The 27,406-nt window shown below is 34.3% G+C and overlaps 1 protein-coding gene across 1 annotated transcript; it reads right to left on the bottom strand.

Moving 5' to 3' along the window:
- Window positions 1-782: 782 nt before the first annotated feature.
- Window positions 783-26,906, bottom strand: LOC123536268 (uncharacterized). The gene is made up of 16 exons (XM_045319282.2): window positions 26,760-26,906; window positions 20,787-21,101; window positions 20,261-20,458; window positions 17,453-17,618; window positions 16,307-16,972; window positions 15,542-15,802; window positions 14,615-14,845; window positions 14,237-14,352; window positions 12,981-13,212; window positions 9,838-9,944; window positions 9,044-9,292; window positions 8,410-8,531; window positions 7,573-7,730; window positions 3,341-3,465; window positions 2,587-3,157; window positions 783-2,129 (listed from the first exon to the last, which is right to left on the bottom strand). The coding sequence occupies exons 1-16, from the start codon at window positions 26,760-26,762 to the stop codon at window positions 1,825-1,827; spliced, it is 3,825 nt and encodes a 1,274-aa protein (XP_045175217.2). The 5' UTR covers window positions 26,763-26,906; the 3' UTR covers window positions 783-1,824.
- Between the last annotated feature and the right edge of the window lie 500 nt (window positions 26,907-27,406).

Genomic DNA, 27,406 nt, shown 5'->3' on the forward strand with positions numbered 1-27,406 from the left:
GAAGCAAGTCTCTATATACAGATTGTGAAGTCAGTTACTCGCCCAGTTGGTAATTTTGTCAAGTTAAGAGTTAAGTATGACTTAAGAGTTATATAGATAGTCAACAATGATTTAAAGACTGGTATCGTCTGCAAAGAGGCGGATAGAAGAGCTGATGTCACGGACAATATCATTAATATATACAAGGAAGAGTAGAGGACCAAGAATCGAGCCTTGTGGGACGCCCGCGTTAATAGGTAGGATATCAGAAAAGACCCCAGAAAGGACCACTCTTTGAGAGATAGTCACAGAACCAGTTTAGTTGTTGCCCAGTTATACCTGTTTCTTGCAATTTATGAATAACACCGCGATGCCAAACGCGGTCAAACGCCTTGGAAATGTCACAGAAGACAGCACTACCTCCTTTCCTTCATCTACAGCCTGGCAGAATGTATTATATATAGAGATAAGCTGATTTGTAGTGGAATCATTGGAAACAAAGCCGGATTGAAGAGATGTAATCGTGTTGTTTGTAATAAAGTTGAAAACGTGTTTGTGCATAATTCGTTCAAGAGCTATGCTGATAGTGCTTAGAAGAGAAATTGGTCTGTAATTAGAAACTATGATAGGGTCATTTTTCTTAAAGACTGCACATACGTGTGCTAGTTTCCACTGGGAAGATACTTTTCCAGTTTGAGAGTTTTCCAGAAGTCTGTTGGAGTTAGCCCCTCTGTTTTCAGTTTATCTGCGAGTTTACAGGTAAGTTTTGTCTGGCATGTCTTAGGAGAGTTGTTGTTTTGTTGTTTTGTTTCTGATTTGTTTGTATGTTTGCCAGTATTGTGGGTTTTGTGATATTTTTGCTTTTGTTTATGCTCTCTTGCGTTATCTGATTTGTTTTCTTATCTCATTGTGGATCCATGGTGGTGATGACTGTCTTATTGTTACTATTTTGTGTGGAATATGGTCTTCAGTTATATTGTTAATAAAGTTTCGGTTTGGTAGATCAATACAGACAGGTTTATTTGTTATGGTTGAACTAGGCCTGAATCTTCTATATTGATTTTACTACTTTTATTTAAAATGCCATGTCTGCGAACTGATTTATCAATAGATGTGTTTATATTGAGCTTGTTGATGTTTTATGGTAATATATTAACTTTTGGTGTTCGATGTGTTACTTAATGTAATTTGATGATACAGTATTTATTCATTAGTGTGGTATTAATAGCACAAAATATACATGTAAGAATTATTTTCATACATTTGCGGCGGATAATTAGATGCTATTTTTATCTCAAACGTTTAATCTGTTTTGTTTCTTTTCTTGAGATAAAACAGGTCCTCTGAAAGGTTTAACGCAATTGTATTTGTTAACAAACAATCTGTAAATGTAGTCATTCTCTGCTTCGTCCGACGTGTCAACAAGTAACATTAACAATGAAATATAACAGGAAACCCGCTTCCATCAGTCTTCTAAAGCCTTTGATTATATCCAGCTATCTTTACATAATGATTAAAGCATCTAAAATGATTTCTGTCCATAAATGAACATAAGCACAAAAATCGTACACAATTTGATTTTGACAAACGGAGACACATGACTAAAAAGACTGCTATTGTCAGCTGGTATTGAGTGTACCAGCGGTCACAGTGCAATAAACTTTCTTTTACCTCAGGTTGACGATCCGTAGCATTTAACACATAACACAATAGTACACGATAAGGACTGAATAATCCTTTAAGTCTGCGTTTAATTTCCATCAGTTATTCCCCCAATGGCATCTTTTGCTTTTAATCATACCGTCTTAATTTGTAAACAGACAGCTTTGGCAGCCTGTAATTTTATCAGGGTGTTGATGCACAAACGTAGAAAATGTCTGCCATCCCTAAAGCATACATTGCCTGTTTAAGGTTTTGAATTGTTGCGTTTTCACCAGCTTTTGAACGCCATTTGATAAGCATACCATTTATCCTGTTCAGCGAAGTTCCATAATCCATCTCTAAATGGTCTATTTCAGTTTGTGTTAAGCCAAGTTCTCGACCTAGGGATTGGTAGTCCTTTCCAATTTTATGAGCTATGCGATTTATTTCCTTGTCAGTTAGAAGTCGATCAAGCGCATCTATTTCAATACGGCCGTCAGCAGCATTTCCTAGAAATAACAAAAATTGCTAATATTTCATACTTCCCATTTTAAGTAGAGGAAAGATCGCTCTCGTAAGCACATGAATATTGTTAAAGAATATTTTTAAAGTAGAAAGGGTTGTAAAATATTGCTAAATATAAAACTCAATGAAAAAATGTTTTCAGATTTATAAACCTTTTGATGATCCAAACGTGTCCGTATATAACAGTTGTGTATATATTTTGCTTACGTAAGTGGACATTTACTGTTAAAATGGTTCAAGTCATTAAAATGTTCTTACGTTTTATTGATCAATATGTTTAAAACCAGCTTGATATACTACGTATTTATTATATAAAAAATATACTTGTACTAAGAAAAGTTGTACACTCAATACATGTGAAGGGTTACTGTATTTCATAGGTTACCGTTATGAAAAGTATTGTTTTCGTTCTATGATCTACATATATACGTATCTACATACCATACACGTGTTTATTCCCATACCAGTACCTCGTTATATCACTTGATATTACTGAATGAGGCTCGCCGTGGAAGGAGCATACAACTTCTGGTTTCTCCAACAACTCTTTACTTCTGAAAAGTGCTTTATTTGAGAGCGGTTGCTCATTTGGACATTTGACAAACACATCCATTTTGCTGGCCATCCTTGCATTTGTTCTCAGATATGAGGTAACAAACTTCTTCACTTCTTCGCAGATTTTGCTTTCTGGATATGGATTCCTTTGACTAAATCGTGTGATCCACATTTGAATTATGTTATCAAAAAAGTGGACATACATGAAGTGTGTCTCATCTATTTTGAAAACTCCACATCCACAAAATATCAAGGGTATTTCATTCTGCTGGACTAGCTGCCACTTAGCCAGACAAGCTGCCAGAAGTTTGTTGAATACAGCGGATGGGATAAATCTTGAAGATGTTGTAAAACATATCCTGGATGTCGAAGTGCTTACACTAGTATTCTTTGTTTCGATAATGTCTAAAGGTGGCCCCTGTTTAAGAACACATGGGGCAAAATAATGTTCTTCTTTCTGTAATACAAAAAGAACGTTGTATTGATTAGATTAGGGTCAACGGTCATAGGAATTTCAGCATTTTAAACATTACTAACTTTAAGGGTATTGTAAATGAAAGGCAATTACAAGAAAACAGTCGTGTTAAGATGCGCAAAAATACAAATATTTTATTAATATAAAACTCCTTCCTTTACTAACCGTTTGAAAGGAACAGCTTTCTGTATCATCCAAGGGTTTCGCAATAAGCCCCAACTTTTCCATGAATAAAAGCAGAACAACTTTGTGCTTAGAAAAACTGTCATCAGCTTCTCCCCAGGCCATATCTATAATAAATCAAAAGTTATGAACTTACATTTTTCAAAATCTCATAAATCAGAAAAGTTGTCTTTTATTTTCAATCAATGTGAAACCTTATAACTGTACATTAGTCAAACAAACTTAAAGTCGACATTTCTAACTTCTTATAAACGGTTTGGGCCGATATGCAATTTGTTCAAAATTTGTTAGCGCCTAGAACCAAACAGACAGCTGAAGGATATTCCGCAACTTGAAGTTAGAAATTCCTGTTAAAAAGTTCCTCTAAACGGCTTGGGAAATGCAAGAACACAAACAACAAATTAAATAAAAGTTGTCAATGAAATGTTACATCTAGAAGTTTGCAAATCTACAATGAAGCCTGTGTCGGCAGTACATTGACAGAAAAGGAATGGAAATTTTCGGTAGAAGATTTTGGTATCGTAGGCAACTCAAATTGCCACGAAATAAATCAAAGAAGTACCAAAACAGTTAATACAACTGTTATTTTTCAAAGAAAATGTCATTATGCATTCTAATGCGAAAATACGTGCATTGCTTTTTCTCAAATGTTAAGCCGCCATGTGTACTTCAGAACATCAAATAAATAAGTTTTTACCTCAGATTTCCTCACCGAAGAATATATTTCACCTTATTAACTGAATGAAGTATCCCTTTGGTACAGTATTACACTGTTCGATCTTCTTGCCTTATTACCGATCTTTCATATTTAAAGAATAAACGTATTATGTAAACAGTTTATCGTTTTACAATCTATATCGGACAAGAAAGGTTTTTCACTTGAAATCTGTAAGCATCCACAGGCAAAACATTAATGAAAGATCAAAACTTTCTACCAATTCGCTTTTAACCCTTTTTTAAAAGTTGAATGTAACGGAATTTCAAAAAACCTTTTAGAAAATTCCGGAACTTACGTTCTGGCCGATGCCGTATAACAATATGTCACAAAACTGATTTCTCTCTGAAAACAATGTCAATGTTCACCTGAAATTACTGTATAGAGAGAAATGTTTACTTGTTTCATTTGTTAGGTCCTGCGGAACAAAATTGACTTGCAACTTCTTTATTTCATTATTAACAAGACCAGTCTAATTAAAGCGCGCTCAAATTTTGCGGTATTATGATAGCTTACGTACAAATTGAAACATAGCATAATTTGTAAACTGTATCTCTGAGATATGGTTCAGAATGGTCATTTCATGATGCCAAGAACGTAGTTTGGAATCATTCAGTCGAATAGTTCATGCGAAACCTATTTACATGTAAAGCCTATACCAAAATTTCTAAGTGAAAAAGGGCACAACTCTGCCAAAATATAACCCAAACTTCTTTAACCTGCGCTGTGGGTTCATCTAATGATGGCAAAGATGACTGAAGAATTTGAAAACATTTGGTCGAGTAGTTATAGTTAAAAATATGCTTACATGCTAAATTGTCACAACAGTTCAATGTTAAAAAGGGCATAATTTTGCAGAATAGCTAATTTAAAGCATTGTATCTTTTTTGATTACATTAAGGTGTCTGTATTATGCAACGGAGATAATTTCATAAGCAGAGATTGCTTATTCATACCGAAGTTCGTATGCAACTTTTTGTTTGAAGTATACATAATATTATATTCATAACTAAATATCTAAAAAATCAGGTTTTTTTATCTAAAATTATTTAAAAGGACAATACTTCTTATTATAGATCTATCTTGAACTTGAGCGTAATCATTTAATATCCATAATTCAAATAATTTGATAAGGCATTATATGCACTAATACATGTTTTGTTTTATGGTTTCCAGGGAAAAGAATGCATAAATGTCTAATATTTACATTCATCAATTAAATGTATTTTTGCGTTAACAGGCTTTGAATAAGCTGACTGAAAATTAAAATTTCGATCCTCCAGAACGTATTCTGTTGTTTTTTTAAAAATAATTTTGAAGAATATTGTTTTAGTTGAAAAAAAAATGACAAGGAAAAAGACAGTTATTGAAGTTGACGTCGTGAAGACGTCGCTGTCCAAAGCCGGAATGTTTCCCTTAATTAAACAAGTAATAGAATAATAAACATTATGCAAAGTATCAGTTTTTAGTACATTTGAAAAAGATTCATTACTTTTCTAAATAATGAAACAGTTCGAAGTTATGGCAGAAGTCTTTTTAAAGCCATCATATATACACTAGACTCTTTTATATTTCAAATATCTCTTGAATAATAAATTCAATTATTAGTTTGTAACAAAAGAACAACAATCTGTTTTGAATAAATGTTTTACATGCATGATATCAAAATAAGTTATTGCGTACGGGTCACACTGCGATATTGTTACGCCAAATCACGTTTTACTTATACTGTGTTGCTCTGTAAGCCAAACACACTAGAAATTTAAAAAAACAACAATGCTGCTTCAAAGGCAAGAGCAAAATCTTAAAATGATCCAGACATGTTTGCTCATGTTTGTCAGAAAAAGTGATTTAAAATAGGTCTTGTTTTTGCACGAATGTCTGGCCACCACGCAACTTCTATAATTTCTGTATAAGGCGGTTAGACCGTGTGCTCAGAATGGACCCAACATTGACCAAAGATTCATCAGGCGTTACATAAATTTTATGTTACAAAGATTGTTTATGTAATTAGATGTATTGGCGGTCATACACACCATTAAACGATATAGTGTTAACACAACGTACAATTCTAACCAGTATTTTGCTAATTTGGGCTGCACGGGTCTTGTTACGGATATTAGATTTTACCATTGTTAAATTTGTTTAGGTGAAATTCTATTTACACAATGTTAATCAACTGTCTAACGCTTCATAGATTTTAATTAATTCATAAAAATGTTAGAGGTCTAGTTAAAATGTCGTGTATAGTGATGAACAAGAAGATTTTTTCTAAAATATGTCCACTACTACTGTAAATAGGGAAAAATCCACTAAACAATTTCACTTTGGCCTACATGCAGATCTGCTACATATAATTTTATATACGTGCATATCTAGTAAAATAACATATTTTGTATAAATTCTTACCAAGAAAAAATAAGGTTTCTAGTCATTGACTTTGCTTTTAATGTATACCAGAACGTATCATTTGCCGTCATCACTTTAAAAACAATAAAGGGAAGATTACCCCGAGCCCCTAACACAACCTCTGCGTACTATAAAAAAAGGCCCTAGCTGCGCGCCTGTAAGGGGCTATTTTCAGAGTTGGTGTGCGTTAAAGCGATACGGGCATACTAGGAGACGTATTGGCCAAAAGGCTTTAACAAACTTGCCCTGTTTTATAACCTTTCTTGCAAGTTTGGGACTCTACTGGCTTTTGGGGATTTTTTTTTGAAAACAAGATAACATATTTTGTTCCTTTTAACACAGAATTTCAGGTTAAAGTTTTGCATGTAAGCAAGTTTCTCAGAAACTACTATGACAAATGCTTTCAAACTTCACGCATGTCTTTAACATCATGAGTAGCCTTTACTTTGTCAGATGTATGCCCCAGTTTTAACTTAGATTTCAGGGTAAAGTTCTGCATGTGACTAAGATGCTTAGAAACTACTGCTCAGGTCAAATGCTTTCAAACATCCCACATATCTTTAGCATCATACGATGACCTTACATGGCAAGTTACACAGCTTTTCGTTTGTCAAAACCATGCTCCTTTTTAACTCAGAAAATTTTGTTTAAGTTTTGCATGTAAGCACACACGCACGTTTTTGGCTTCATGAGATGACCTCTGAGAACCTGAGAACAAGTTCAGCCTTAAATGCTGAATAACATTCGCAAAGAATTGTATGGCTCTAGGTCAAACACTTTTGGAGATATGCGAGACACACACACACACTTGGGTCCTTCATACATATTTTTGACTTGGTCAGTGCCCATAACTTTAGTCTTACTAAGTGAAATTCTGAATTCAAGATGCTGAATAACATTCCTGTAATATTCTATGACTTTATACTTCTTGAGATACGCGTGACACATATTTTGTCGGACGGATGGACGAACAGACGGACAGACATTGGGCAAAGGTAAATTAAGAGGCCCTCCACAAAACGAATAAACACAAAAAACTTTTTGTGGGGTGGGTCACAAAAATGAGACTGACATAATTATAAATTCTCACCGATTAATTCCCTGGTGAGAATTGCTTTTTCATTAAACTCCAACCATTTGTTATACATAACTCTCTTTTTGCAGAATGTATCAGCAGTAATTAGACACTTGAAAGCATCTACCAACCATTGTGGCTCCAGTAAAACGTAATCTTTCAAGAGCGTGTCACTGAAAAACGAACGTTGTATTTTTATGTACACAATATATGTAAAACTGATACTCGAATAGTTTTTAATCACGTTCGCTAAAACAATTTAAAAATGATCACGCAATCTGTCTATTTCCTTTTGACATATAACTGAGAACCTAATACAAAACAAAAAGTCCCATTTAAAAACTCACCACAACATGGTGATCTATATCTCCCCATATAAACTTCATAAAAAATAATACAGGTATAATGCAGCTATACTCCAAGATGACAGATGGACAATTAGGCCCTTCTTGAATTAATGTGTTTTCACAACTTCATCTGCTGAATTCCTCAGCCAATCTCTTTTCAAGGTCGATTCAAAATTATAGATAAATAACTGACACTGCAGAAACAAAGAGTGGACTTAACTAAATATATCAAGTACTGTGCACTATTAATTCAACAGAATGTTTAGATATTAAAACAATTGTCTTGGCCTAATATATGCCACTGTCAGTTTATTACTAGATACCTGTATTTCTCTATTTTTGAAGCAAATCACGTATAATTACCATCATGGAAACACAAAAGAAAACATTTATTCTGTGGTGGGTCTTTAAAGAAACTATGTCGAAAATCTCTCATGTATACGATTGTGTTAAAGACAGAAGTAATAAATACCATTATATATATCTAAAAACATCTTTAACATACTTGAAATAAAGAAGGTAACCGGTTTCGTGTTGAAAATTCAGAAACACGTCAAGACCTTCATCTGAAGCAATTGGGACAGGCATTGCTTTGTTGATTTCTCTCAAATCCTTCTTTAGGAGGACCTTTATAAATATAACATTTTTATTAACAAGTCTGCTAGTTAGAATAATCAAAATTACAAAATATATGATATGAATTGTTTTGTTCAGTTTTAATGATTTTTAAAATCCACTTTTATACAGCAAGAATGCTTATACAAAATGAAAACGTTGCAAAACGCTCTACTTTAATTTCTCATATTAGAAATTAAATGTTTACAAAACTTACGTATAGGACAACTTTTTAATTTCAAATCTTAATTACAAAGTCTTGCATAAACTAACTTTAGATAAAGTAACTGATGGGGTGGTGTGTAAAATTCCAATTACAATTAAACTATCGGTATTCTACAGTTTTTTCACAGGCACATTTTTAACAGTTTCTTGCTAAAATGGAGTACTGAAATGATTGTGGTGGCTTACTTCAAACTATGTTTAAGCTAGTATTTCTTCAGTGTGGTAACTGGTTTCATAAACCAACAATTACATATTCACAGCAGTAAACAGATTCTTTTTATCTTTTAAAAAAAAACGACCTTTAGTCCTTCATTCCGAAGTTTCATCAAAGTTTTCTCTAAGATGATATAGTTAGCTGGCTTTTGCTCTCCCCAGTAGCTTTGTTTGGACGCTAGTTTCCAAATTGTCGTTTTTAATGCGTCAATGTTTGGATCAACGGTACTATTGTCAATGATGATCTCCTCTGCGAGATGTTCAAACGTCTCAGTTTTTGCCAGCTTACGTCTTAACTTTCTAAAGTAAGACTTTGCAAGTTCCTGCCTTCTTGCCTAGATTTGTATAAACTTATTTTCAGTGTGACACACGACATGGTTGTACATTGTATGACATTCAAAATTTTGTAAATTGCTGTGAAATGTTCAAAAAATATTATTCTGCTCTTCATTAGATAAAATAGCATGCATCAACATTTATACAAAATACTGTATATTTTTTTTATTCAAAGCAACATAAATTAATTGAAAAAACGTTATAAACAATCAAAACAGTTTCATAACTAATATGTTTAGATTAGAAGAAAAACTATCATTCAACATTGTAATTGTAATGTGTTTGATAAATTTGAAGACAAACTCTTCGTAAAGGATATGCAGAAGCTGGTTCAACTATGAGCGGTCATAAGTGTAGTAAAATCAGCTTTCATGATCTCCACCTGTATCCATAAGTTCGAGAAAGCGACACTGGGTGATTCTGCGGTGGTAAGGATAACTTTGGCAGCCCAACTGCCACAACATAATACGTCAAACACAAACGTGAAACTATAGATTCATTACTCACCACCGTAACCAGCTCTTAATTTTATTATCCTACAAACCTGATCTATCTTATCAGCAAATGTCCCAACTAGAATGACAGGAGTGTTCTCAGATTCTGTTCCTCCGCAATATTCATGAATAGAGTTCAACCAGAACTCTACAAAGTCTAAAACAAGAACACATTACTTTTGCTTCAAAAAGCAGTTATAGTGTATATATTATTATCGGTCAAACTCTTGAAAATTTACTTTATTTAAGTTTTATTTGTTATAGGCTTTATGGTAATTGCGAGGTTGGCATGCCCTAAGCTCGTTTCCTTCATATAGATTGCTGCCCGTTCAAATGCAGTTTTCAACATGCTTTTGTCCGTTACGTATTATATATGTTATGTAATGAGTATGGTACGTACATCAGTGGTATTACTTCCCTTCGATCCTCCCGCCCCTCATCCAACTTTTACGCCTCGGGGCAGTGCCACCTCACTGTCTGATCGTTTTGACCTCGCTGTCTGAATGTTTTACTTTGTGTGTGCGTGTGTGCGCGCGCATGTGTTGAGTTTGTTCGTGTCCGTGCATGTCCTGTTATAGCTTTTGGAGTGTGTGTCGCTTTTGGAACAACACCCAGTCCCGATTTTTCCTTCCCCCCAACACCATGTATAGTTTTTCATATAATTATAATGCACTAAATATTTTGATGGATATTTGAATGAATCCGTCTGCTGTATCTTTCCACTACAGCTTCTATATGTGGCGGACCTACCTAGTAATGTGTGAATCTGTCTGCTGTATCTTTCCACTACAGTTTCTATATGTGGCGGACCTACCTAGTAATGTGTGAATCTGTCTGCTGTATCTTTCCACTACAGTTTCTATATGTGGCGGACCTATCTAGTAATGTGTGAATCTGTCTGCTGTATCTTTCCACTACAGTTTCTATATGTGCGGACTACCTATAATGTGTGAATCTGTCTGCTGTATCTTTTCACTACAGTTTCTATATGTGGCGGACCTACCTAGTAATGTGTGAATCTGTCTGCTGTATCTTTCCACTACAGTTTCTATATGTGGCGGACCTATCTAGTAATGTGTGAATCTGTCTGCTGTATCTTTACACTACAGTTTCTATATGTGGCGGACCTACCTAGTAATGTGTGAATCTGTCTGCGGTATCTTTCCACTACAGTTTCTATATGTGGCGGACCTACCTAATGTGTGAATCTGGCTGTGTGTGCTGTGCCCTATGCTTCTAGGAAATCTACCCTTACTTTTTATAACGGAATTGCAAGATAATTCACTGTCATACTCTTAATATAAAACAGTACTGAAATTACTGATAATTAATAAAGTTGTCATCTGGAAAAAAGCTGCTATGTTAATTCTGAATGTCTATTTGAAGTAATAGTAGCTAAAAACATAAAATAATGTGGACTTGAAATACTGTGCCGCCTTTTTCCATGACTGATTTACTTAAATCATTTCAAGGTTCATCTCATAATCGTAAGATTGTTTCCGGATATCCGAGTAGACAAATGTTCAACAGAACATGTCTGTCTGAAAAATGTAATTTTAACTTTTTTTAGGATTTCTATAGCTTACTGATATTTTAGAAACCATAACTTCTAAATGTACCACTGGACAAGAAAAAGGACAAGAAGTCATAACACGGCTTAATATGATAACGTTCGTGTCCACTTTAACCTTAATTTGGAAACAAAATCATTCCTATTTAGGCAAATTCGTCTATTCTGTTTATTGAATCTTTCTTCTCGAGAAATGTGCTTAAATTATAGCGTACATTGCAAAAAAATACATAATTGTCCCCCGCAGTTTTCAAAGAAAAAAAGGGCCATAGAATTGGTCTGCGTCCGTCCGTCCTTCCATCCATTCGTCCGTCTGTTCGTCCATCAAACTACGTGTCCGGTCCATAACTGCCAGGAGTAAGACCCAGATCCCTAGCTCCAAGGTCAAGATCGGTGTCACAGGTTTAGAGCATCAGTTTCAAGTCGGGTCCTTAACTCTAACATTCATCATGGAAATTTAAAATTAACTGACACAAATGTTCCCCATAATGACACCACTAGCTCCAAGGTCAAGATCACACTTAGAGTTCAAAGGTCAATAGGGTCTGTTTGGTATCAGTTCCATAACTTTGCCACTCACCAGTGCATTTTAAAATGACTTTGCTTACATGTTGCCTAAAATGAGACGGCATGTCACCTGCAAGGCCCTGTTCCTGTTTCAAAGGTCAAGGTGACGCTTAGAGGTAAAAGAATATAGGTCATTACTTTTTGGTCTTATTAACAACTTTACTTTGCATGGAAGGATATTCAAGTAACTTGGCACAAACAGTCACCATAACAAAATTAACTTTGTCGCATGTAAGACTCAGGCCTTTAGTTCAAGGTCAAGGTCACACTTGGAGATTAAACATTTTTGTATATTTTTTGCCCGTTGTGTAACCTTTTAATGCATGGATGTATATTCAAATTACTAGACATGAATACTCACTGTTACAAGAACTGTGTCATGTGCAAATGTCAAGGTCACTCGCACCCTAGTTAGCTTTCTTTTGTTCGGTTGGTACATGAAATTATTTCTATATTATTACAAGGTACAATACATGTGTTTTTTTTCATCATCTTAAAACGATATTTTCTTTAAAGTAGATGATTGGTATTGGTCGATAAATAAAAGCTATTAACATTTGTAGATTTCCAGAATGCAAACCCAATGAATGCAGTGCAGATCTGCATCGACCAACACTGATGTTAATTTTCACTGATGTATACTTCAAAAATATGTTAATGCCATGCGTTTCATTTATTTATTAGTTACCTCATTTAATATGATATAATATTTCATTACAGTTTTATTTCTTGTTTTCTTACCAATTTAAAAATAAAATCACATTAAATCTGTAAAATACAGATATTAGCATTTAAAAGCATTCACCACTTATAGATCTCTAGACATTTTCAAACTACATACCTCTTCATGAATTATATGATATATAGTAAAATTACATTTAATATGTTGCCCTCTTACTTTGGAGATGTTGTAATGACATGCTATATGTTTTGTGAAAAATGTAGTCGGGCGACGTTGGTAACTTAAAATTTCTTGTTGCATAAGGATTTTTTACACGTACACCAACACATGTGCTTGCATTTGAATCCTCTCCACTTAAATATAATGTAAAATACCTGAAACATGACAAAGTCTAGAGCCCTGAGAGTCAATGAAACATCTATCCGGTACTTCATCGTCAATGCTCTTGGATAAGTTGATGACTAGAAGATAAATAGCTCTTCTTGACAAAAACACTTGGTGGGTGCTGTAAAATGCAAACTGACCAGCGAAGTCCCATACAGACAGATCTGCCATCTCTGTTGGTCTAACACCGCTGTTGAAATCCCAGGCTTGAGCGACAATCTCCTAAAATTACCATTACTTTGAAAATCATACAATTTCTATGGGGCTTCAAATTAAATTGATTTTTACAAGTTAATGTGGCGATTTTATAAAGTACTTATCAATACTTACCTTTCAATATATGGAAAGTTGGTGTGTAATTTTGAATTATCTGTCATGGTTATTACGCAAGATTACGTTTGTTTGTTTTGGGTTTAACGCCGTTTTTCAACAGTATCTCAGTCATGTAACGGCGGGCAGTCAACCTTACCAGTGTTCCTGGATTCTGTGCCAGTACAAACCTGTTCTTCGCAAGTAACTGCCAACTTCCCCACATGAATTATCAGATATGCAAGATTAAGATATTGCATAGAATTAATCTTTCCTGTCAAGTAACGAGTATTTTATCGTTTTGCGCAGACATTACAATCCGCACCGGGCGCTACAATCGGCAGCGGGCGATGTGGACAGTAGGTATAAAAACTGGATGCAGCTGTTGTTTTACTTAATCTGTCACTTAGTCCTGGAGAGAGCACATCGGAAAGCAGAAGAAATCTATACTGGAACTTTGGGTCATACATGCCTATATAGCAAAGTCTTGTACGAAACACAGCTTCAGGGAGATGATCTAAGAATATTGTATTGCTTGCAATCTTCAGAACAATCAGCGGGCCAAATAGCAAAAATATTTAGAGACAGTTCCATTTATTGCTATTTGCATTTAAATTTTCTCACATTATTTCTTGTCTCGCTATAACATCAATTAGAAATCGGCTCGGGAGTTGTATACAGGAAGTCCATTCCATTTTAGAATGTTTAAAGTTTGATTTTCAAAGGCCAGTGAAAACTGTTTAGTCCAAGATGAATTTACTTTAGATGAGATAAATGTATTACTTCACGAAAATCAAGAATCTTTTTCTACCTTTGATTGTTTCATTTATAATGTTGATTAAACTATAAGAATATCCTTTGAAAGCAAAGAACACAAACACCGATATGAATGTGTGCTATGTATGCTGTCATTAATGCAATATAGGGATAAACTTACTTTTAAATCACGAAATATGTCGTCCGATGTTTGAAACTGATTCCGAGATGTAGGATACACTTCTTGTATCGACGAAGGTGAAAGTCTGGATTTAGGTTGGTTCTTTGAATAAAGATCTGCAAAACAATGTCCGTACAGTCCTATTTCTACTTGTAATATTAAAATTGATTAAAAGAGAGGTAATTATTTCTTATACAGCAGACAAATCCAACATTTTGGTATAGACACAGGCTTATGCTTCACACTTTCAGATAAAGATATTAGCATTTTACAGAGATTTATTGTTTGCGTTTTGATCCCCCGAAACAAGAAAAATGGAGCATAATTGAAATCTGACTTGCATTGCACTAGAAAATGGTTAGCAAACAACTGTCAAACCTTGCGATGTGTCTTTTATTCCAACTGTGTCAATGCTATGTTTTGATTGCAATTTCCGCCCATCTTCTTGATTTTCCATACCGTGTGAAGTAGATAAGTTAAAGGAGTCTCTGTTGTGTTGGACACTACCTATGTCATCATCCAGGTGTTCGTCTGTTTCAGTTGTTCGTCCTGCAGAGTTTGCACTGAAAAGTTTGGCTAGACGCCTATATGTGTCTATTTTTCGGTCATCTGAATTGAAAATAACGCATGTTTCAATATAGCAAATACGACATATACAAATGTACAACTATTTTGAGCTGAAGAAGAATATTTTAGGGAGAGGTACGAGTATGTTTTTGGTTCAAATCGTTATTTCGATCAACATCTGACGTGCCAAAACATTCAAAAAATTGGAATTTTCTCACGATTTTGCCATAAAATTGAATTTGTAAGTTTCAAAAGTGTAGATATACGTGTTTTAATTTAGATACTAGGTTAGCGTTTTTCATAAAGGCGTATAAATAAGTGTCAAGACATCTTTGTTTCCAATTTAACTCGACTTTTGGTGCAAGTTTATTTTATGAGTTTTAAAGTTTCGTAATTTAATCAGTTTCCATTATGTGTAGTAATATAATCGTAGCTGTGTTACTTATAATAACATGTCAGATATCTTAAACGCTTGTTCTGTATTCTAAACACGAATCATTTTAAGTCATATAAATATTAGTAAGCAAAACACGCAGCTTAATACTAAATTAACATTTTTATGATAAACGAGTTAACAGTTGCTAATTTGTAGTTTTTATATTTGATGTTGACCTATACATGTGATTGGAATTAATGGTGAGCCAGTACTTTATTAATTTGACATTTTTATCTTTCTCGATACCTTAGAAATATCACATAGACTTTTAAAGCAGAATAATTGATGGCAGAATCAGTAACCTTCATCTAATACATGCCAACGTCCATCCTCTAAAGACACCTTGCATTTTCTGACATGAACATCGATTCCTTCAGTACTTTCCTGTTTGCCTAAATAAACATTTTCTTCAAACATTCGCTTTGTAAGTGTTGTCTTTCCAACTCCAAAATGTCCAACTACCATAACACGAATATTATGTGCAGCCTCTGATCCTTCAGATAACGCTGTCTTATAAATCTCTATCGATTTTTCATTCAAGCCCAACAGTTCCCGTGGGATCTCTAATTAAAAGAAATAACAATATTTCAGTTAGTATTCAATCGTATATAATGTCAAACAATTTAAGTGTAATTTCTAAAAACAAATTAATATATTTTTTTATTTATTGCATTTTGATATTATTATAATGTCTAATGTTCAGTTTAACCATGTGTAAAGTCATGCAATTATTAGAGAATACAAGAGTAAACGTTATACAATATGAAACCGTCTTACCATCATCAATTGCAAAACAAGGTTTAGCAGGATTTTCGGAAAACAATGGTATTCGATAAGATCAATTATTCGTGCCCGTGAAAATAATCGCGAAATAGTTTTTACGTTGGTGGACTAGTCACGTGTCTGAACGATACTGGGACTCTTCTTGTTGTGATTTTAACATGTCCACTTGAAGCACCAAACAAAGCAACAAAATAGCAATATTGTTCTGCAAGAGATTTCATTCCTTTAAAACTATACAAAAACAAACAAATGAATGTAAAAATGTCAAAGCCTATAATTCATACCTGTTCGAAAATGTTTGATGACGTTTGTTCGAATGGTTGGTATATTGGATTCAAGCATTTTCCCATATAAGACAGCTCCTTGCAAAACGGCTGTATAACTGTCACCAGCCGGTGCAATGAAGTCAAACATTGGATATGATTGCGTCACGGCATCTAAAAAGATCTCAGTGATAGATAATCTACCAAATAACAAAAAAACGTTAGTTTCTTGTACATCCACCATTTTCATTAGGCCTTCTAGGCATGTCAAAGTTTTATTAATGCCTTGTCTTAAGAGAGTGTGTAAAGCTTTCTTTCCAATTTTTATTTTATCTGTCGTTACTGTCACTTTTTCATTAAATCTGGGAAGCATTAAAGTCCTTCCAAAACATTTTCCAGTTGCATTTTCATAAAATTCCGACAGATTTACAGGCAGGCGAATGGAAAAACGTTCAGGCATGGTTTTCATGTACGCACATGACCGAAGTTTAGATTTTATCAAATCATGACTGTTTGGAAACAATTGACAGTACATCTGAAAAATGGTTTCTCCACATATCGCATTAAAAACCTCTAAACATTCTTCTTCAAGAAATTCATGGGCGGTTCCACCGAAACTAACTTTGCACAGCTCCGTAAGGCCACCTCCATCTTCCCGAAAATAAAGTGTGGCATAGATGTTTGGACCTGAAATGAGCACAACAATAGAGGTGGACATTACTCTTGCAGTAATGAAGATTTTGTAAGTTTTGAAAAATGTTTTTAAATGTAACAATTATCATAACAATCACCCAATATACTCATTCATACTCATTTTAGAAGAAAATGAAACCATTCTCAATATCCTTATTAATCAACTAAACTTTAGGAATATGTGACACAAGTAAGGCTACATTCGCGCGTAGACGTGTCACATATACAAAAAAATGTTAAAACTAATTACTTTTCATGAACATGAGATAGATCTATTTGCATTTATTAAGAAATATTTTTTTTTAATTTGTGCGGTTAAGTACAGTTTCTGTGTATTTCTGTGTACATTTCACGAGAAAAGGCATATTTATCTCTGCATCGCTTCCGAAACATAATTTGTTACCCAAACTGTTATTTTTAACCTGTAATTAACATTCCGGAAGTTTAAATTAAGGTTCAAGTAAAACTACATACCGTTGACTTCGACTGTAGCAAATTTCGTGGCAGCTTTCTGAATTTCGTCTTGTACATGTTTGGCTTTTTTGCTTATTTTCAGCTCATCAAAGGAAACTGATTGACAGTACATTGTATATGCTTCTGCTTCAGAGGCTATTGAAATTTGCCTTTCATCAATCCCAGCCTATTACATAAAGAGCAAGTAAAATTGGGAGTACCAATTAAGAGATTCCAGTTTGCTTAGTTCTGCCCATTGTTTTTTCGTTTGCGGCAAACCCTTTACTTTATCTGGGGATCAAACGCCGCTCTTCATGGAATTATACGCCTCAGCACGTATATCATTGAAGGTTCCATGTTCACCGCCGTTTGAATACATCTGCGAATGTCTATAAATTGATATTTGTACTTTTAGCATGTGTAAATGTTGAGTTCTGCTCAACCCGGGGCTAGAGGGCGTAGACGGTAGCATGCATTTCCACTACCGTCCATGAACAGGCTCAATCAAACCGAGCCTGCAACATTTTAGTTTTTGTCGTGTTGGGCGACCTGTGAAGCTTCCACTTTTTTCTATTTTATAAATACTAGTTGAGGTCGAACAATAAATTAATGCTGTTTATTTACACGTTTTAGAGAAGTCAAAATAATGGTCGCCATCTAACGAAAACCTAAGTAAACTGTATTACTTCTTTAGTTTTATTAAAATCGTAATTACTAAAATTGAGATCTTAGCTATTTTTGTGATTAGGGAGAACACATTTGATACAGACACACGTAAGGTGTCAGAAGCAAGAACATTATAACAAAATTAACAAAATTACAGTCGAACCTGTCTATAAAGACCACCATAGAGGTAACAAGTGAATGAAGTATTGCCATGCAATACAAAGTCCCCTACTGGAAGGCACCTAATTTTTTCTACTGCAGTATAACATAATGAACTGATATCTGTCAATGATGTATAAACAATATTGTACTACATATACAATATGTTATAACATTATAACAACACACTTGGATTAAAATGTGCATATATAAAAACCCACAGTTGTTTTCATATTGAATTTTTTTGGCTGATTATAAAAATGTTATCATGTAAGTTATTTATAGTAACAACAAAGGGAAATTAATCTTTAAAAAAAAAATATAATATAAAGTCCACAAGAAACTCTTTACCAGGTAGAGATAGGTCAAAATACACCTAAAAATTGGATGTAACATGCATGCTGTACCACAGAAAAGTGGTCTCGATTTTTCTCTACTGCCAGTAATAAAAAAGTTACAATAAAATCTATTTATAGTAACAACAAAGGGATGTAATTCTAAAAACAAGGGTGCCTCATGGTGGTGAACATTTGGTCCAAGTTACATCAAAATCCCTCCATGCATGAAGAAGAAATGTTCCATACAAAGTTATTCTTGAATTTGACCTTTGACTTCTAAATATGACCTTGACCTTAGACCTAGGGACCTGGTTCTTGCGCATGACATGTTGTCTCATCCAGGGAATATTTGTGCCAACTGATATCTAAATCCTGCTTTGCATGACAAAGTTATAGACCGGACAGGAAAAAAATCCTCTTGACCTTTGATCTCAAAGTGTGACCTTGACCTTTAAGCTAGGGTACTGGGTGTTGCGCATGACATGTCGTCTCATCATGGGAAACATTTGTGCCAAGTAATATTAAAATCCCTTCATGGATGGCAGAGTTATGGACGGGACAGGAAAAAAACTCTGTTGACCTTTGACCCCCAAATGTGACCTTGACCTTTGAGCTAGGGGTCCGGGATTTGCGCATGACACGTCGCCTCATCATGGGGAACACTTGTGCTAAGTAATATTAAAATCCCTTAATGAATGTCAGATTGATAGAAAGGACACGAAACAGACCCTGTTCATGCTATTTTAACATTTGACTGCTAAGTGTGACCTTGACCTTTGAGCTAGGGGTCTGAAAGTTGTGCATGCCATATCGTCTTATTATGAGGTACATTTGTGCCAAGTAATATTAAAATCCCTTCATAGATGGGAGAGTTATGGACCGGACAGGAAAAAAACCTTGTTGACCTTTGACCTCCAATTGTGACCTTGACCTTTAAGCTAGGGGTCCAGGTTTTGCGCATGACACGTCGTCTCCTCATGGGGAACATTTGTGCCAAGTAATATTAAAATCTCTTCATGGATGGGAGAGTTATGGACCGGACAGGAAAAAAGCCCTGTTGACCTTTGACCTCCAATTGTGACCTTGACCTTTGAGCTAGGGGTCCGGGATTTGCGCACGACACATCATCTCATCATGGGGAACATTTGTGCCAAGTAATACTAAAATCTCTTCAAGGATGGGAGAGTTGTGGACCGGACAGGAAAAAAGCCCTGTTGACCTTTGACCTCCTATTGTGGCCTTGACCTTTGAGCTAGGGGTCTGGGTTTTGCGCATGACACGTCGTCTCATCATGGGGAACATTTGTGCCAAGTAATATTAAAATCCCTTTATGGATGACAGAGTTATGGACCGGACACGAAATTGCGGACGGACGGAATGACGGAATGACGGAATGACAGAATGACGGAATGACGGAAAGACGGAATGACGGAATGACGGAAAAGAGCATTCCTATAGTCCCCAAAACTGGTTTTCAACCAGTAGGGGACTAAAAAAGGCATAAAATGATTTTAATTGGAAATAATGAGGTATCCAGTCAAAATGTAATGTCTTCTTTTAAATGGATCAATCAAGTGTTTATTGATTGTTTATATGACTATTGACTAATAAAACACAACTCGTTTGTTAATTATTGAAAACCGTTCCATGTATAATACGTACGTACCATAACAGCAGCTGCTATCAAAAGATTCCTGTAAGATTCATTATCTATAGCCATTGGTGTAGTAAAAATCCAACAAGTATTTCGTTGCTCCCTTAACTTCTCGTATGTTGCCTTGAAGTACGCGATTATAGCTGACAAAACTTTCTCTGCAATCATGGTCTTGCCCTCAATGTCCTGGAACACTACATCTTTTTGTATCTGCGAACAACAGCAAGTGATTCTCTTATGCCAACTCTTAGCTTTGTGATTTCAGAAATTCTTTTTTTTAATTTCCACTGGTAATATATATTTCCCACCAACAGTATACTAAAGAAATCAGACCTGACTGCTTCATTTAGGGTTTCTTTCTGAACGAAATCCTTCCTCTTTCTAACAGGTTGCGTAGTTTGAGCATATTATAAAATGCTTGACAAACCATTTCAAGATGTGATTTTGTAAATATAATCTTAATGATATTTTAGATATACTGCAATTTTTAGATTTCAGAACAAGTGTAATGTTAAACAATTATATATCAAATTCGTACCTCCCGATCTATCAGTTGTTTCGTAAATTCTGTAAAGTAGAACCAGCCTTTTTCTTCCCCATCCGATAATAATCCATCATAAGCTGATCTTGCTTCGTATCCAAAACTATGGAATTCCTTATTGTCATTGAACAATACAGCCGTTGGGGAAGTCAATGTCTTTCCTGGCACACGATCGGAATTCCATGTTTGTAATGTTATATCTCTATCTACCCCTAGTGCCAACCGAGTCGAAAAAGCAAAGCTACTGTTATTTAAGCCAATCTTGATAGCTATGATGTTTTCTTCGAAATTGGCATTCATATCAGCCATGTGCTGTAACATAATGAAAATTGTTTTTGCACAATTAAACGTATCATTTTATCAGGAAGAAATAATTCGTTTCGATGGTTAACGTTAATTTAAGTCAAGAAATCACTATTTTCTACTGAAAATTGAACATTACAAATAAAACTGCCCAAATTTTGTTTGAAAATGGCCAGAATAAGTAACCTTTCACCCAACTATATACTCAGTATCATCAGTTACCCTCATCCATTTTCTAACATTCCGCATAACATTTCAATATAACTACATAAAAGCCGCTATTGATCATTATTCAGAGAGATGGACTTATAAAAAATATTTCGGCAAATAATGGCAGTTTAAAAATAGTAGAAGTAAAAGAAATTACTCAGAATTACGTACTTTCAAGATAAAATCTATTAATTTTGCACGTTAAATGACACGTAACGTCAAAACGTCGATGACTTCATTTTAAGGCAATACAGTTTTGTAGCGTTTCTGCGGTAATTTATTCATTATTTCAGCATTATTAAACCATTAAGCATTAGATCAGAGACAGGTTAATGAATATTTTTCAGAAGAATACATATACAAACACATGTAGTTTGTCGTAAAAGTTGTCGTAATCGTCGCGTGATAGCCGCTAATTAAGAAATAATTTATAGCAAAAGAGTGCTTTAACACTATTTATGCATGATTGGCGGTTATACGTCGGGCGTAATAATTTCACGAGGGCGCAGCCCGAGTGAAATTATTTGTACGACGTATTACCGCCCGAGTGTATAAATAGTGTTAAAACACGGTTTTGGTATAAATTATTTCGATTCTAATATGCCCTTAATCTAAATCAGTAGATAAAATATAGTAGCGCTCTTTCTTTGTCGCAACAAAAACATTGACGTCACCGCACGTTAACGTGACGTCATTCTAGCGTAAGAGTGGTTTAGAATCTTGAAATCAGATACGGTCAGACCTGGGTTCAATTATTTTCAAAAGTAATTAATTAATTACAATTAAAATAGAAATGCTTCAATTAAATTACAATTATAATTTCTTGCTTTTTACAGAAGTAATTAATTAATTTCAATTAGTTTAAGGAAAATAATTAATTATATTTAATTATTTGGTACTATATTCACAAATAGAATTATGATGTTACTATCAAAGATATATTAATGATGCATATTTATAAGCGCTTATTGAATTTCAAAAACCTAAACACCTCAAAGTTTACTGTCTGTCAGTGAACACTATTCTCAGATTTATGATGCAGTAGCTTGTTTATAAGTCCTTACTCTTACTGCATTTCAAAAACATTAATGCTTCAAAGTTACTGAAAAGTCACGTTAACGTGACGTCATTCTAGCGTAAGAGTGTTTTAGAATCATGAAATCAGATACGGTCAGACCTGGGTTCAATTGTTTTCAAAAGTAATTAATTAATTACAATTAAAATAGAAATGCTTCAATTAAATTACAATTATAATTACTTGCTTTTTACAGAAGTAATTAATTAATTTCAATTAGTTTAAGGAAAATAATTAATTATATTTAATTATTTGGTACTATATTCACAAATAGAATTATGATGTTACTATCAAAGACATATTAATGATGCATATTTATAAGCGCTTATTGAATTTCAAAAACCTAAACACCTCAAAGTTTACTGTCTGTCAGTGAACACTATTCTCAGTTTTATGATGCAGTAGCTTGTTTATAAGTCCTTACTGCATTTCAAAAACATTAATGCTTCAAAGTTACTGTCTGTTAGTGCCCTACTCTGTCTTTTTTATACCCTACATTGAACACAGCGCTTGTGAACAATTCTTATTTACCCACTCTGTATAATTGATGACATCAAATTCTCTTCCTTCATGCTAATTATACTTCTAGTTATTGTAATTCAATGGCTACTACTAGTTATTTTAATTCAATCAAACCGAGTCTGCAACATTTTCGTTTTTGTCGTGTTGAACGACCTGTGAAGTTTCCACTTTTCTCTTTTTTAATATTCATAAATGGTCTAGAAACAGTTTCAGGTACATATCCAGATTACATTAATACCGCTTTAGATGACCAGCAAGTGTGAGATTTATACCCGCAGGCGATACCAGCTACTACACAATAACCTATATTTTTGCCAATATTTAATAGCCAAATGTTTGTGACAGTTGGCTACATTTAATTGAAGAGTAATTGAATTTAACTGACAATTATTTTGCATTTGTTTGGATTTTAATTAATAAATTACAATTAAAACAAGAGATCACAGAGTGATCTTGGCGCCCACCAATGTGCCATTTTTGAGTGTTCCAAATTTGTAGACTTATTGACTAGCTCAAGGTCAAATTTCATTTCCGTACACAACACTGTGCATGTGGTCCAAATTCGAAAGCTGTAGCTTGAGAAATGTGAAAGTAGGTCACTAGGTCAATGTCAAGGTCAAAGTTTGTTTCGGTACACAATCCTATGCATGTGGTCTAAATTTGAAGCATGTAGCTACAGAAATGTGAAAGTAGGTCACTAGGTCAATCTTAAGGTCAAAGTTCATTTCGGTACACAAAACTAAGCAAGTGGTCTAAATTTGAAGGCTGTAGTTTGAGAAATGTAAAAGTAGGTCACTAGGTCAAAATCAATGTCAAATTTTATTTCGGAATACAAAACTATGCATGTGGTCCAAATTTGAAGCCTGTACCTTCAAAAATGTGAAAGTAGGTCACTAGGTCAATGTAAAGGCCAAAGTTTGTTTCGGTACACAAAACTATGCATGTGGTCCAAATTTGAAGGCTGTAGCTTGAAAAATGTAAAAGTAGGTCACTAGGTCAAAATCAAGGTCAAATTTTTTTCCAGTGCACAAAACTATGCATGTGGTCCAAATTTGAAGGCTGTAGCTACAGAAATGTGAAAGTAGGTCACTAGGTCAAAAGCAAAGTCAACTCATGTCAAGGTTCATCTTGCCACTCAAAAATATACATGTGGTCCAAATTTGAAGGCTGTAGCTACAGAAATGTGAAAGTAGGTCACTAGGTCAAAATCAAGGTCAACTCATGTCAAGGTTCATCTTGCCACTTAAAAATATACATGTGGTCCAAATTTGAATATTGTAGTTATTGACAAGAACATTTTAAAAGCTTTTCCCTATATAAGTCTATATGAACCATGCGACCCCCGGGGCGGGGCCATTTTTGACCCTAGGGGCATAATTTGAACAAACTTGGTAGAGAACCACTAGATGATGCTACATTACAAGTATCAAAGCCCTAGGCTTTGTGGTTTGGACAAGAAGTCTATGTAAACCATATGACCCCCAGGGCTGGGCCATATTTGACCCTAGGGGTATAATTTGAACAATCTTAGTTGAAGACCACTAGATGATGTCACATACAAAATATCAAAGCCCTAGACCCTGTGGCTTTGGACAAGAGGTTATTCAAAGTTTTTCCCTATATAAGTCTATATAAACCATGTGACCCCCAGGGCGGGGCCATATTTGACCCCAGAGAAATAATTTGAATAATTTTGGTAGAGGACCACTAGATGATGCTTCAAACCAAATATCAAAGCCCTAGGCTCTGTGGTTTTGGACAAGAAGGTTTTCAAAGTTTTTCCCTATATAAATCTATGTAAAATATAGAAATAAACAATGGGCCATAACTCACTCATAAATTGTTGAACCAGACTGATTTTCAAGGGGACACAACTAGGGTACCAATACATCATTCTGACAAAGTTTGGTCAAAATCCCCCCAGTAGTTTCTGAGGAGATGCGATAACGAGAAATTGTTAACGGAAGGACGGACGTCGGACCAAGGACGCAGAGTGATTTGAATAGCCCAGCATCTGATGATGGTGGGCTAATAATTGATTTTTGTGTCAATTATTTATTATTTTCAATTAATTGAAAAACTGTAATTAATTATAATAACTAAATTATAACTGTAACTGGACCCAGGTCTGGATACGGTCTATCGGCTTTTCAAGTTATTCAGTCTGCATTTAAATATAAACAAATCCTATAACCTGTTTGGTCCTATAACTTTGTAGTTTCAGCAAAAATATTCTGGTGATCGTTGGAATGTAAAAAGGCAACTAACAGCAATGTATTTGATCTAAACCAACAATAACTACATATATATTAATGAAATTAGTACATGATTTAAATAATACCTTAAAATACTGGCTTTAAATGTACTTATTAAATTGTTAAAAAATCTAAATGATATGTCCTTGTTAGATTAAAGATAACATGTAATGGTGACCTCATTGCAAGTATATCTGTCTTCTCAATTGACATTCAAACAATCGTATTTTTCACAGTCATTATATTCAGGCATTTTCGTTCAACTTTGTATAATGAGAGCAAAACATTTGATTGGATGGTAATATATAGAACATAACTTTACGTACTCAGTCCTGTCTTATCCCAATAACTGCCCCCACCCCTACTAAGTTATTTGTCCCGCTTAAGTAATTTTTTTTTCTCAGACACCACCACTCCATCTGGTAGTCAAACGTCAGAACCACACAGATGTTGAAATAAAAAGTTGCCCCGCCAAAAATAAGGAGGCTGCATTGCTCCTCACATAACAGGATGTTCTGTATCGATGAAATTAAACAATAATTTCATTATCTTGAATGGGGTTTACTTTCAAAATAATATTGTCACATCCTTTATCGACGATATTGAATAATAATTTCATGACCTTTACATTTGGTCAAGTTAAAAAGTATCGGGATCTTACCTCAATTTTACAATTTTATACAGGATAAAAGACGTTGAATTAACAATTGATAAAATTATATTAAAGTAATGCTTAAGCAGAACAGTACAAATAACGATACATGATTTTAGGTCATACGTATCATATTAAACAGATAACATACGTTTGTCAAAACGAGTGTATCGCAAGCATTACGAATATTTAATTTATTTTAATTTTATTTCAAGTTTCTAGTAAAGTGATTAATACCTTTTATTTTAATTTTATTTTAAGTTTCTAGTTAAGTGACTGATACCTTTCTCAGGAGAGTTTTGTTCAAATTTCACAGATCTTTGTTTTTTCTTGAAAGTATACCAAATTGTTTAGTAAAAGTACAATTCAAAAGAAGTTTTCTGTTTGGAACAAAATATTTTGATTGTCATATATCACGTGTACTTTGATCGTCCGCATTTTACTAAGTCTGTAGAATATATCGAACTTCTGTTTCAAAAATACTTTCCGCTCATTTTGTTTTGATCGAGTTGTGAGTTTATCACACATATCTAGATACTCGGGTTATAAAAAATGATTAACCTATAAACTTTTTGAAACAATGCAGTATTTTGTAATTTTCACACCCCTTCTTTTATTTTCACATGTTTTGAAATGTTTCATTTTTGTAACATTTTCAACACCCGGACTGTCTTTAGAAATATGTGAGACACACAATAATAATAAAAAACAATCCGGAAATATTTTCGAAACATATGTTTGATATCCACTAAGAAACAGACTATAGGAAGTAGATGTACAAGACATGCAATCCAAATTACTTGTAAATATTTTTTATACTAATGGTCCGTGAAGTATAAATTAGGGAACGTTTCAAAACATTTTACTTGTACCTTAACATATGCTAAGCGGCGTACAAGTTATTTAGAATAAGTGAAGGATGAAATTAGAGTCATGTATAGCAAGCCTTTTACCATGAGTCTTTCCGGTGCAATATCCTTTATCAATCAAAACACCACCCAAACACTTAAATACAGATAATGAACACTGCAATAACCGTTATGAATACACTTGTAAATGGTTATCTGAGCTTATGGCTGATCACTACTCAATCAAATGTAAGCCTCCGCAGGTCAATCATAAGTAGTCCAAATATAAATAGTGCTAACCTTTTTTCTTTTCCTAGTGCCTTTTCCCAATAGCAACGTGTTTTCTTTTACTCTACCGCGTTTCAGTATATATGTGTAGCATTCTATCGAAATCGACACGTTTCTTTCATATGCTAGGTAGAAATGGCAGCGTAAGAATCTTATGTCTCGAAAAGAGACATTGAAAGAAGCGAAAAGGAGTAAATTGAGCGGATTGTATTTAACGAACTGTAGTTTTCTTACATAAATGTTAACACCCTTTTTTTGTTGGGGCGACGCTTTGCTCTGCCTCAATGGAATTAGAAACAGAAAAATGAAACTCACTGCATTTTTTAGTGCAAAACGGCAAATTATATCCTCCAGATTCTACATCCTCTGAAAAATGAACATGGCCTATTTACGGCTATTTTAAGAATGCAATCACTAGCGACGTCATCAATACATGTTATGTGTACCATGTGATATACACAACA

Source organism: Mercenaria mercenaria, chromosome 17 (assembly GCF_021730395.1).
Source record: "Mercenaria mercenaria strain notata chromosome 17, MADL_Memer_1, whole genome shotgun sequence".
Classification (NCBI taxonomy): domain Eukaryota; kingdom Metazoa; phylum Mollusca; class Bivalvia; order Venerida; family Veneridae; genus Mercenaria; species Mercenaria mercenaria.

Bases quoted from the DNA above. Each gene is read 5' to 3' on its own strand.
- LOC123536268 (XM_045319282.2), bottom strand. The intron at 9,945-12,980 runs GTATTTTACATT...TTCTTGTTTTAG, and splicing joins TAGACTTTGTCATGTTTCAG to ACTTTGTAGAGTTCTGGTTG. The intron at 3,466-7,572 runs GTGAGAATTTAT...GATTTATTATAG, and splicing joins TCTCACCAGGGAATTAATCG to ATATGGCCTGGGGAGAAGCT.